We start from the raw sequence: 12,785 nt of genomic DNA on the forward strand, positions 1-12,785 counted from the left end.
ATACTGCAACAGAGTATGATATTATTTGATAGCTTCAATTTCTCTAACTTCTAGTGGAGTGGAGCTTGAGAATAGGCTGCAAATTAAAAAAAAACAAAAAACAACTATATGCTCAAGAGCACCTAGATAAGGTCCTGCCTTCTATTTATCTTCCCCTGTGAGAGCTGGAGCAGCAAAGGTGGCCACTACTTCATCATCCACACCCTGAAGAAAGAATGCACTAAGAAAAAGGCTGTCTGAGAACTATCACTGCCCAACAATAATGTACACAGCCTTACTACTTAAAGGTTTCAAATTAGATAAGACAAAACTTCAAGAGAAAAACATTATATGTTAAAATTAACATAATATTAACATATAATTAATGTATTACCAGCTGCAAGAGCCAAGCAATGCCAGTTGCCACAGGAAACCTGTAATATAGTCTGCTGGTTCAACTTTTGTATCAACCTAAAATAGAAAAGGCTTTTTAAAGATAGGCTTCCACATGCAAATATAATCATCAGAAATGTTCCAAATTAAGTAAATACTTGTACTAAATATCATCATTTTGCCTAAGAGACTTTAAAAGGCCAAATGTATAGTCTTAAGGAGCTCTATTAAGTCTTTTACTAGCCTCCTGCCTGTTATTAAGTACTGTTTAAAGCAAACAGCAAGGCTGGAGATATAGCTCAGTGGTAGAGGGTTTGCTTATCCCTGGGTCTAAGCCCTAGCACAAATAAATAAACTGAAACACTCAGACACTTAGATCCACTGCTACCATTCTATTACTTCCCACTCTGTCACCTCCAAATCAAGGTGTGATATTGGGGCAGGCAACTCCTAAAATGCCTGAAATCTGAGTAATTAAGGGTATTTTCGATGCTAATGAGGTGATGAATGGGTCCCTAGCTAGCTTCTAGGTCAGAGCTAGTCACTAAAAAAACCAAGGTAGGATTAAAGGATTGGGACTTTCAGTCCCATCACCCCAACCTCTGGGGAGCTGAGGAACGAGCAAAGGTTAAACTGATTACTGATGGTGAAGAATGTCATCAGTCATGTACATGCAACAAGTATCCGTAAAAACCTAAAAAGGCAGGTTTGGAGAGCTTCTGGATAGCTGAACCCCTCAAGGGTCCAGAAGGGTGATGCTCCAGAGAGGACATTGAAGTTCCTTACCTTGAGCAACTCTCATCTGTATTCTAACAGCCTTCATAACAAAATGGTAAAGGTGTCTCTGTGACTTCGATGGGCCCCTCAAGCAAATTGATCAGACCCAGTGAAGAGGGAGTTAGGGGAACTCTAACTTATAGCTGGTCATTTAGAAGCACGGGTAAAACAACCTGGGGCTGCGACTGACATCAAAGTTGGAGAAGGGACAGTTGTGGGGACTGCGCTCTCAACTGTGGGATTCAACTAGAAGATACATGGCTGATGTCAAACGCTACAGAATGGCTTGCTTACTGATGGTGAAAATTCCTCACACATTTTAGGGCCACAGAAGTTTTCTGTGTTGATGGTGGTGTGAGAGTAGAGAAAGAATATGTTTTTCCTAGGTACACACAGATAAACTGAATAAGCTACAGAAGAGATTCCTAAGAATATGGTGAGTGTACACAGCTTTCATGAACCAGCTATTTTTCTCCTGGGTATATATCCAAGAGGTAAAAAGCAGAGTCCCAGGAGCTATTTGTACAACCATGTTCAGAGCAGCATTATTTACAAGAGCCAAAAGGCAGAAGCAACCCCAATGACTGTGAGGGATGAATAGCTAAATAAGATGGGGTACAGGTATAGCCCACCTTATTGTACTTCACTCTCCTGGCCTTATGCTGTGGTGTTATTTACAAACTGAAGGTCTGTCACAATCCTGTATCTAGCAAGTCTATTAATGCTATTTTTCCAATGGCTCAATGGTCATTAGCATTTTTAGCAATAAGTATTTTTAAATTAAGTTATATAAACTATTTTTTAGACATAATGTATTATAGTGTAGTGTAAACATAACTTCTATAAGTACTGGAAAGTTTTAAAAAGTTCGTGTGACTCACTTTATTGTGATCTCTGTTTTTATTGCAGTGCTCTGGAGCCAATCTGCACTATCTCCAAGGTGTGCCATAAAATACAATATAATTCACCTCAAAAAAGAAGAAAATAGGCACGGTGGCACATGCCTGTAATCCCAACAATCTGGGAGGCTGAGGCAGGAGGATCTGAAGTTTGAGCTCAGCCCATCCAACTCAGCAAGATCCTGTTTCAAAAATAAATAAAAACAGGCTTGGGGTTGTAGCTCAGTGCCAAGGCCCTGGGTTCATTCCTCAGTTGGGGGGGGGGCAGATTCTGACACAAGTTTTAAGGATAAACCTAGAGGACATTATTCAAAGTGAAATATGTACAAAGACAATACTGTATGATTCTGTCAGCAGGCTGGACATGAGGGTCCCTGAGGCTGAAAATAAACCTATTGCACCCTACCAGAATAAGTTTGTAGGTTTGCTGACTTTCCTCCTGGAAAAAGAATTTTTAGGGCACGTCAACTACAGAAATGAGAAGGGTTTATTAAAGAGAGATATAGGACACACTCAAGAGTGGAATGTGGACATGGGCACTCAGAGCAATGAGATACAATATGAATCAGAGCTGGGTATACATAAGAGGCTGTTTTCAAGGTGGGTGACCTAGGATGTATATTTTTATAGTCTTGTTAGGTCACAATGCAAGCCATCTATACGTGCTTGAAGTTGAGATCTGCTGTCCACCAGTATTGCTGCTTCCTTGGAGGTGGAGGGGGCACAATTTATAGGTGGAAAGACAAGTCCAGAGCACAAATTTACAGATTATCTTTTATGACCATTAGAATTTTTTTTTTGACTGAATGAGTTTCCTAGAAAGGAAAAAGGCTTAAATAACTTTTGTTTCTTGAAGGTACAGTTAAGTACAATTTTTAAATCTCAATTTCCTTCTCTCCTTTTTACCTAGTTTTTATTTTGTCTATCCTACCTCAATTCCACTTATACAATGTACCTAGTCAAGTTCACAAAATAGATTTTAGAGGATAAAAAAGACTGGCAAGCACCTACTCAACAACAATGTGAACATACTTAATACTACTGAACCTATACTGGTAACTTTTGTGTTATGTACAGTCACGGTTTAAAACAGCATATTAGCAATGGCTCCATAATTTCTCTTCTAATCATATTCCTCTCTTTTGAAAGATATAAGAACAGCAGTTACTTCACAAGTTTATGGAGAGAATTAAATGAAGAATTCCATGTAGAAGTGTTAACCACTACGCAGCACAGTCGCACAGCCTGGGCATATCTCCTACTCTTAATTTTAACAGCTGACAGGTTTACATGTTTATCTATAGTAAGTGTATTCTGCCACCAGAACAAAAAATAAGGACACCCACTCAGGAGAGGGGTATCTTAGAAGGTAGATGTTCAGTATAGGAGAGGCATATTTTCTTAGATGTAAAAAGCTAAACAGGTTCATGTACACATTTAGAACTAAACAAAATTCAATTTTTTTTTCTTACAGAGGTAACTATAGATTCATATACACTTGTTAAGAAAGAATACAGGTAGATCTATTATATACTTAGTCCAGTTTCCCACAATGGTAGTATTTTACAAAGCTTTGGTGTAATAACCATCAGGATGCTGACATAAACACAATCTATCAATCTTATTTATAGGTCCCTAGTTTAACTTGTATTCATTTGTACGTATTAATTTTTATTTTCTTGGCAATGCTGGGGATTAAACTCAGGGTCTTATACTACATCCCCAGCTGTATGTGCATTAATTTTATCATCTATCTACATTGGTGGGTGTACCATCACTGTTGCTAAGAATTCTTCAAGTTGCACTTTATAATCACTCCTCCCCTCCCTCATCCCTAGCCCCCAAGAACTACTAATCTATCCTCCATTTTAAAATTATTATTATTTTAATAATGTTATATAAAAATAATCATTCTGTAGGTAACCTTTTGAGATTGGCTTTTTTTTAACTCAGAAGCAATGCCCTGGACAATCATCTTAATTGTAACAGAATCCTATACATTTTTTAGTGTATGTTTGTGATACATAATAATTATCTTCATTTGGGAAACACACCCATACACACACATAAATATATATACACCAAAAAAATACATCAAGAAAAGAAAAACTTGTATAAATATTTTAATACACTTAATTTAACACTTATTGAGATATCATGAGATTAATACATTAAGAAACCTTTGGCTTCTACAATTACAAGAGGTGCTGAAAGTGGTGGCCATTAGCTTCCAGACCTTTATTAGTACAGCAGACTGTGAATGTGTGTATACGAACATCATGGTCATTTTTATTCCCCTATTCCCTGCCTTCCCTTCTCCCTCCCTTCCCCATTTCCCTTTCCATCTCCACAAAGTCTATCTCCCTGATTCCTACCATCCCTCTTTTATTTTGCTCTTCACTGAGTGATACTCCATTCATAACACTCCTTTTAAAAAAAAACTCCTTTTTAAACTCCTTTTTAAAACAATGGAAAATGCATTTTGCCTGGGGAACCAATTATCAGGAGTTGCTATGTAGCAACAACACTTTTTCCTGTCCATTTTTTAATCAAATTTTCCATTATACTCCCTTAAACTATTACAACTTTCACACTCACCATTACAGAAAAGAAAAAGGTCCAAAGGAAAAAATAAATAATATGAAAATTGTACCCCTAAAGTAGAGTACTACAGTGGTTAAGCTTAATTGTGTCAACTTAACTGGCCTGGTAGCCACTGAGGAGACTAGGAAAGCACTCTTCTGGGAATGTCTACTTGGGTCACAGAGGCTTAATCTTGTGTACTGATCTGGTTCCTTGCTCCTTCTTCTCTGCTCTGTTGCCTTGATCTGCTTCCCCACCACCACAATCTAAGCATCTGTGCTCTATCATGCCCTTCTACCATGATGCTTCTACCTTGGAGCCAGCCCACTAGGGACAGAATCCCCTCAAAACATGAGCCAAGTTAAAACTCTCCTCCTTTAAGTTGTGGGTGCCAGGTACTAGAACTTAGTAACAAGAAAGCTGATTGATAGAGAAAATTGGTACCAGGAATGGAGAAAATGCTGTTACTACACTAGACTATGGCTCAGAAGTGTTTGAAACTGGTCTGCAGGGGAATTTTATAAAGGTTTAGAGACGCAGGCTACAGAAGGCCTAGAATATTGTAAGCAGAGATTGACAGACAAGTCTGGTCAGAGATCAGAAGACCAGAACAGTCATACGAATGCAGACAGTATAGGACAGGCTCATGAGCTTTCAGCTGGGAACAAGAATTCTTTGGGGTGTTAGACTAGAGGCCAGGTATGTTACATTCTGATAGAAATTAAATTGATTTAAATTTAAAAATTTTTTTTTCTATATTTTTCCCATGTCCTGAAACTGCAGGAGGTTACAGACTAATTAATTTGCAGCCCAATATTCAAACTGTGGCATAGATACTGCTGGCTGCTTTCAGTCAAATTTATAGTCATAATTAGAGGTAAAAAATCAGAGCACAGAACTTTAAAAACTTCAATTTTAGCTCAAAAGGAATCATATATAAAGTTAAGGCCAAAGTGGTGAGGCTGCTGAAGAGATTAGTGCCATTACAAAGAAACCAAGGCCCAGGGATTTAGCTCAGTGGTTCAGCAAGCGCAAGGGCCCAGTTTGATCCCCAGTACCAAAACAAAAACAAAAAACCCAAGTACCTTGTAGAGGATCAAAAAGAGAGATGCCCTGAGGGCACCTCAGAAACCCGCCCACTGCAGGCTCAAGGGTACAAAAGTATAAACTTTCTTTTAAGAAGAGAACCATTGGGACCCCTCTTTGAGAAGGACCTCTTAGGGAATTGGTTCCCTGAGGTTCATTTCACTGAGCTCTGCCATCCAGGCACTTAGGGGCTGCTGCTGCCATGGTGCAAGTGGGCCTGGCTAATGTCCATGGCGGTGACAGATCATGGCATCATCCAAGTGATACTCTACTGGTTTGACTAGCATGAAGAATGCAAGAGCTGTGGGCCAGGAATGCTTCTACCTAGATTTCAAAGGAAAGCTTAGGAGGCCAGGCAAGGAGCCCCTGAGAGGCCATTGTGTAGTTGTGAAAATGAAGCCAAAGGTGCAATGGAGAACTCAAGTCATAGATGTCAGATATGCAAAACATGTGTTGAGGAAAGCTGCAGGCTGTGAATAGAACCACCCCATGAGAGAAGTTACACGTGCTACAACCAGCAAGCTCATTGGGATGTGGTCACCCAAGCCCTCTGGAACTCACACCTCATCAACGTGTGCCCCAGATGCCAGACATGAAGATACAGGACATAATGTTTGCCTTGCTGGGTTTTGATTCTTTTCCATTCTCCTATTCCTCTCTTTTAGAATAGGATTTTTACTTTCTGCCATTGTACCTTAGAATTATGTATCTAGGTTTGTTTGTTTGTTCAAAAGGTTCAAAGATAAAGAGTTTGCCTTGAGTCTTAGAAGAGCCTTTGACTTGGACTTTTGAAAAATGTTGAAACTGTTGAGACTTTGGGGCAGAGATTATTGCATTCTCTGTTGTACACAGGATAGCTGTAATATATTAGAATTATTAGCTTGTTATTGTGTTTATCTGGAGCTTAAATGTGGTTTAAGATGATGTTTGGCTGTCAAGCTGACAAGGGTTAAAATGTAAGCGGTTAAGCTCAGTTCTATCAAATTGATTGGCTTGGGAGCCACCAAGGAGAATTATAAAGCACAATTCTGTATGTATCTGGGTGGGTCATAGAGACATGACCTTTGTTTCTCTATCTAGTTCCTCACCCCTTCCTTTCTGACATTGTTCCCTCTTCTGCTTCCCAGCCACCAAGCACAATGCATCTTTGCTCCGCCATGCCCTTCTGCCATGATGTTTCTGCCTTGGATCCAATCCATCATGTGCTGAAACCATAAGCCAAATTAAACCTCTCCCCTCCTGTAAGCTGTGGGTGTCAGGTATTAGTCAGTGACAGGAAAGTTGAATAATACATGAAATAAGCTAGTCCACACACACATTGTGTTTTACCTACTCATTTCATTTTATCTTATCAATAACTCCTTAAGGTATCAAATAGAGTTCCACTTTTCCATTAGAAAACTTAGCCTTAGTAAAGCTAAACAATTTGCCCAAGATCATTCACTATGTAGGTAACAGGGCCAGTATTAGAATCCAAAGTTGTTTGATTTTTATTTATTTGGCAGTAGTGAAGATTGAATCCAGAGTCTTTGTACTGAGCTATATCCTAGACCTCTCCCCCTTTTTTTGATAGAGTCTCACCAAGTGGCTAAATTGCCCAGGGTAGGCTTGAACTTGCAAGCCTCCTGCATCAGGCCCAAAGTTGTTTGACTTTAAAACTATGTTACTTTCCACAATATCAATAATGAAATTATTTCAATTAAGTTATTATACAAATCAAAGCTTTGGAATTCATTCATAAGTTGGACATGGCTGATGAAAATTAATGTTACTATAACAGATTAATTCATTTGTAGAAATGTCACACTAATGATTTTATAAATTTTTCTAATATTACATACAATGTAGCTAGAATATAGCACTTCCCTTTTCTTACTGCTACTATCCCTTATCCCCAAATTAAATTAATTTCTATGAAAAATGAACTTAAGACATTATCTATTTTAAATCAGGAAGTGAACCAGATCACTCTTACCTCCACGTTCCTCTTCTCTTTAAAACAGCTTTTGATTAAAGAGAGAAAAATTTAAGAAGAGAAAAAAGGAAGGGGAAAAATATACTGCCCTTTAAAGGGGACAACAGGTAGGGGAGAAAAGAGCATTTGTTAAACTTGTACTGAGCAATATATGGGCCCCCCTTAGTAATGATGATGCTAAAATGAATAATCAAGGTAGCTGGGCCTGTGGCACATATCTGTCCACCTTCCATAAAGAGCTCACAACTGTGAACTAAAAATCAACATTACAGAACAATTACAGAGGGCATAGTGGTACAGCTACTCAGGAGGCTGAGGCAGAAGGATAGGATCGAAAGTTCAAACCCAGCCTGGATAATTTAATGTGAGACAATATCTTTTTAAAAAAAAGCCAGGTGTGGTGTCGCTTGCCTGTAATCCCAGCATTCAGGACACTGAGGTAGGATTGTGCAAGTTCATGGCCATCCTGGGCCAGCCTAAACTACATAGCCCAGTGAGTTCAAGGCCAACATGAATTACACAGCAAGATCCTATCTCAAATTAATTTTTTTTAAAAAAAGAGAAAAAACAAGGCAAAGAAAGGGAAGGAGAAGAAGGAAGAGGAGAGGGAGGAAGGGGAGAGGGAGGAAGGAAGGGAAGGAGGACAATTACAAAGAATGTGACAAATACTAGTACAAGGGATATATGGGGTACATTTGCAGAATAAAAGAATAGAAATTATATGAAAGAAATGAACTGATAGCCTCTTGGCTCATCAAGAACCCTCAACAAACTGTGCTGCCACTCTCAGAAGTCTACCTGAAAATAATTTCAATATTTTAGATATTTCCTTAATGATAAAATAATCTACTAAATATATAGTTAAATACATAAGATTTAGAATTAATATTTAAGGTACTCAAAACCAATGTATGAGTATTTCTGTGATAAACTCTATATGTTTTGGCATTTTAGCTAATAATAATGTTTAAGGCAATCTGACATATTAACAGAGCCAGCCTTGATTCTGTTTTAACATGCCTGAGCAATTACAATGTGACAGTAAGCCAAAGATCATTAAGTCAAAGATGTGAAAAGATGCCTTTTTTAATTCAAACATTTGTCAAATGACAGGAACTCAGTTAGTTACCAGGCCACTAGAATAAATACAGTTCCTAACTTACTCATATTTTTAAATTAGAGACAGATATTTCTATAAATAATTGTAATTTTTTATAACAAGTGCTGTAACAGTATAAGGCGTAGCCAACGCATGAAGAAAATAGTAACAAAATAAATTTTTTAAAAAAGGTAGTTTACTAAATCAACAGCAGGAAGTAGTTTTTAAAACAATTGACATCTAAAACCCAGATTCCTTTCTGTGACATTCTTACCTGGGCACTGCCACAGAATCCTCAGTTGTCATGAGTCCTAGTTGACCGTCACTCCCTGCACCCCAAGAAAACAGCTGGCCCTGGTCACTAAGAGCCAGACTGTGGGACTCGCCACATGCCACATGAATAATGTGCTGATCTGCCAAAGCTCCTATTTGTTCTGAAAGAGACAAACCAAATGAAGAAAATGTACAGCCTGGAAACAGATGTGTTGCCACCCTTACACAGAATTATCTTCCAAGGCAGTTTTGTTTTTTAAAGAGAACCACTTATTCTGCACATTTACTGATTATAAACTTGATATATATTTAAATGCTATCAATTTAGATTCTAGTTACACTAGGTAGCATACAGCATAAAAATAGTAGCACATATACCCCAGATATTCCCTGAAGTTATATAGCCATGTGCCAGAGCTTTTCTATCCAGTGGGAAGCCTGCAGATTTACTGTTTGGAGATGTTGAACCAGAGAGGTCCAAATGTGAGTAAGAATGTAGCATATTTCTACAACTAATGGAACTGACTGAAATTTAACCTGGAACAATTAGACTTATTCCTCCTGACCCCACAAATATCCAAAACTCCAACCATCCTTCCCTCCTCAGCTATAGAATGCATTTTCTTATGTTAGCCAACTACTAGAGCTGAACTATATCCCCTCCTCTACATATTCAGGAGATAATGAATTTTCTCTAAGAAAATTACCCCAATTCAGTGCTACTTTGCAACCAGACCCACAGCTAAAGTGCATCCTTGCTCCAGAAGCTAGTAGCCACAGCAAATCTCCATTCTTGAGGCTCCACCCTCATTCACACGTCACCATACTTACTGGGTAGCTATAGCACCAAGAACCTAGGTCAGGGATGGTGTACCTTTTGGAGACTGAGTGCTCAAACTGTAACTTAAAATCCACTTATTTATTGCAAAGTGCCAACAATGCAATTAAATCAAATACTGAGGTTGTAGTTTAGAAGAAACAACTCATACACTTGGCTCACGTTCCAATAGAGAAGGCTCTGTGTGCCCACTGTGGCATGGGTGCCATAGGTTCACCATCAGTGGCCTAGGCCATTAGTGTATCCATAGACATCACCGGCAAGGATAACACCAAAAAAACTGTACAAAAAACACTACTGTGTCTGCTCAAAATCAAAACTAACACACCTTACTCAACTAATATTCTAGCCCATCCATAGGAAAAAGTATCTGCCTACAAGGGAAAAAAAATACATAAATTTTTAAAAAGTGACTGTTCAATAACTGCACAGATATTCAAGTAGATGAACAAGAAACAACAAAATACCTAAAACAATTCAAAGTAATGATCTTAAGGAAGATCAGAGATACAAGAGAATACAGATAAACAATTAAATTCAGGGATTTAGCTCAGTGGTGCCACGCCTGCCTCTCAAACTCAAGGTTCTAAATTTGATCACCAGTATCAAAAAAAAAAAAAAATGAAATCCAGAAAACAATTTGGGACCTGAATGAGAAATTCAACAAGTAGACAGATACCACTTTTTAAAAATCATTGAATAATTCAATGAATGAAATAAAAAAGTAACTTATGAAAGTCATAAAACAGATTAGATCAAGAAGAAGAATTTCTTGAACTTGAAAATAAATGATTTAAGTTAACCTGGGAGGAAGGGGGTTAATTAATAAGAGAAAAGAAAGCCTATGGGACACCTTTAAGGAAATAGTATTTGCATTAAAGAAATTCAAGAGGCAAAAGCGACTGAGAAAGTACAGAATGCATATTTAATGAATGAATAGCTCAACACTTCCCTAGACTTGAGAGAGATATATCCAGAACTCCAATTAGGCTCAATACAAAAAGAGATCCTCTCCAAGACACATTACAATCATGCTGTCAAAAGTTAAAAGAAAAAAAAGAATTCTAAAAGTAATAAGAGAAAAACATTAACTCACATAAAATGGAATCCTGATTAGAGTAACAGTAGATTTCTCAGCTAAATTGCTTCTCAGCCTTTTGGCTAAGACCAAGTGTAGATTTCCCAGCTGAAACCTCTTGAGCCAGGAGAGCATAGAATGAAATATTCAGAATGATGAAAGAAGAAAAAAAAAAAAACTTGTCAGCCAAGAATACCATATACGGCAAAGATGCCTATAAAAAAAAAGATAAGCAAAAACTCAGAGAACTCATTACCACCAGACTGATATTACAAGAAACACATAAGGGAATGCTATATCTAGAATCAAACAAACTACTACCATCATGAAAACATATATAAGTACAAAATTCAGTCACAGAATAGATGAAAAAAAGAAAAAAGGCTATATAAAACAAGAAGACAAACAAAAGAAATAGGCTGTTACCCATGGATAACAACCTTGAATGTAAATATATTAATTCCCCAACTAAAAGATACAGACCAGGTGAATGGATAAAAAGTAATGCCCTACTATCAGCTGCCTACAAGAAACTCACTTCACCAATAATGACACACACATACTGAAAATGAAGAGATAGAACAAGATACTGTACACAAATGAGAACCAAAAACAGAGTCATTTCTTACTCATGTACGATAAAACAGTTCAAAACTGTAAAAAGAGACAGACATTACACATGACATAAAAGAATCAATTCAACAAAAGAACACATCAATTGTAACTATATATATGAACCAACATTAAGCCACTTAAGTATAATAAACCCAATATATCTAGAAGGAGAGATATACAAGACACACTGATATCTAGAAATTTTAACACCCATTTTCATAAATGTCTAAATCATTAAGACAGAAAATCATCAAGGAAACAGTTAACCTATACCACAGATCAAATAGACACACATTTCATTCAGCAAGTGCAGAACATATATTCTCATCAGCACATGGAACATTCTCCAGGATAGGTTTGGTCACAAAATAAGGATCAACAAATTTTTAAAAATCTAAATTATATATGTATCTTCTCTGACTACAAAAGAATAAAATTAGAAATCAACAATAAGAGGAATTGTGAAAATTCTACAAATATACAGAAATTCAATACATAACATGCTTCTAAACAATGGATCAATGAAGAAATAAAAAAGGATGTCAATAAATTTCTTTAAATGAAAGAAAATGGAAACAATATATGAAAATGTATGGGACATAGCAAAAGTGGTACTAAGTGGGAAGTTTATACCAATAAGTGCATCCATCAAAAAAAAGGGAAGCTTGTGACTAAACAATCTAACAATGCAACTCAAGGAACTTAAAAAGCAACAATAATAAATCTACTGTGTTAAAATCAGCATGGTACTGGCAAAGGAACAGACCTGAGGATCAGTGGAATAGATTAGAAGATGCAGAAACAACTCCAGACATGCTCAGTCACCTCATCTTTGACAAAGGAGCCAACCCCCATCATTGGAGGAAAGACAGCCTATTTAATAAATGGTGTTGGAAAAACTGGATTTCAACGTGCCAAAGATGGAAACTAGACCCATACCTATCACCATGCACTAAACTAAGATCGAAGTGGATTAAAGACATAAATATTAAGACAGAAACACTAAACTTGCTGGAAGATAAGTTAGGTAGAACTCTTGAAGACACTGGCATAGGAAAAGACTTCATGAACAAAACTTCAGCAGCATGGGAACTACCAGAAAGAATCAACAACTGGGATCTCATCTTATTAAAAAGCTTCTGCACTGCAAAAGAAACCACCAACAGAGCTAACAGACAATCTACAATGTG

General features: G+C 37.3%; 1 protein-coding gene across 7 annotated transcripts in view; it reads right to left on the reverse strand.

Moving 5' to 3' along the window:
• Herc3 (HECT and RLD domain containing E3 ubiquitin protein ligase 3) overlaps positions 1 to 12,785 on the reverse strand; it is a 176,249-nt gene that overhangs the window by 116,062 nt on the left and 47,402 nt on the right. For 6 of the 7 annotated variants that reach the window (XR_015452864.1, XR_015452863.1, XR_002396187.2 and 3 more), the window contains 2 exons: positions 9,066 to 9,225; positions 374 to 450 (listed from right to left, as the gene is read on the reverse strand). Coding sequence is in view for 3 of the 7 variants with exons in the window: in XM_004848064.4 (XP_004848121.2) it covers positions 374 to 450; positions 9,066 to 9,225 (237 nt within the window). In the remaining 4 variants the exon portion in view is untranslated. Of the gene's footprint in view, positions 1 to 373; positions 453 to 9,065; positions 9,226 to 12,785 lie in introns of those variants that run through there. The other variant, XM_021261068.2, reaches the window with a different exon arrangement.

The sequence above is a fragment of the Heterocephalus glaber genome, unplaced genomic scaffold (genome assembly GCF_053883595.1).
Source record: "Heterocephalus glaber isolate CG9 unplaced genomic scaffold, H.glaber_assembly_v1.0 deba00001454, whole genome shotgun sequence".
NCBI lineage: Eukaryota > Metazoa > Chordata > Mammalia > Rodentia > Bathyergidae > Heterocephalus > Heterocephalus glaber.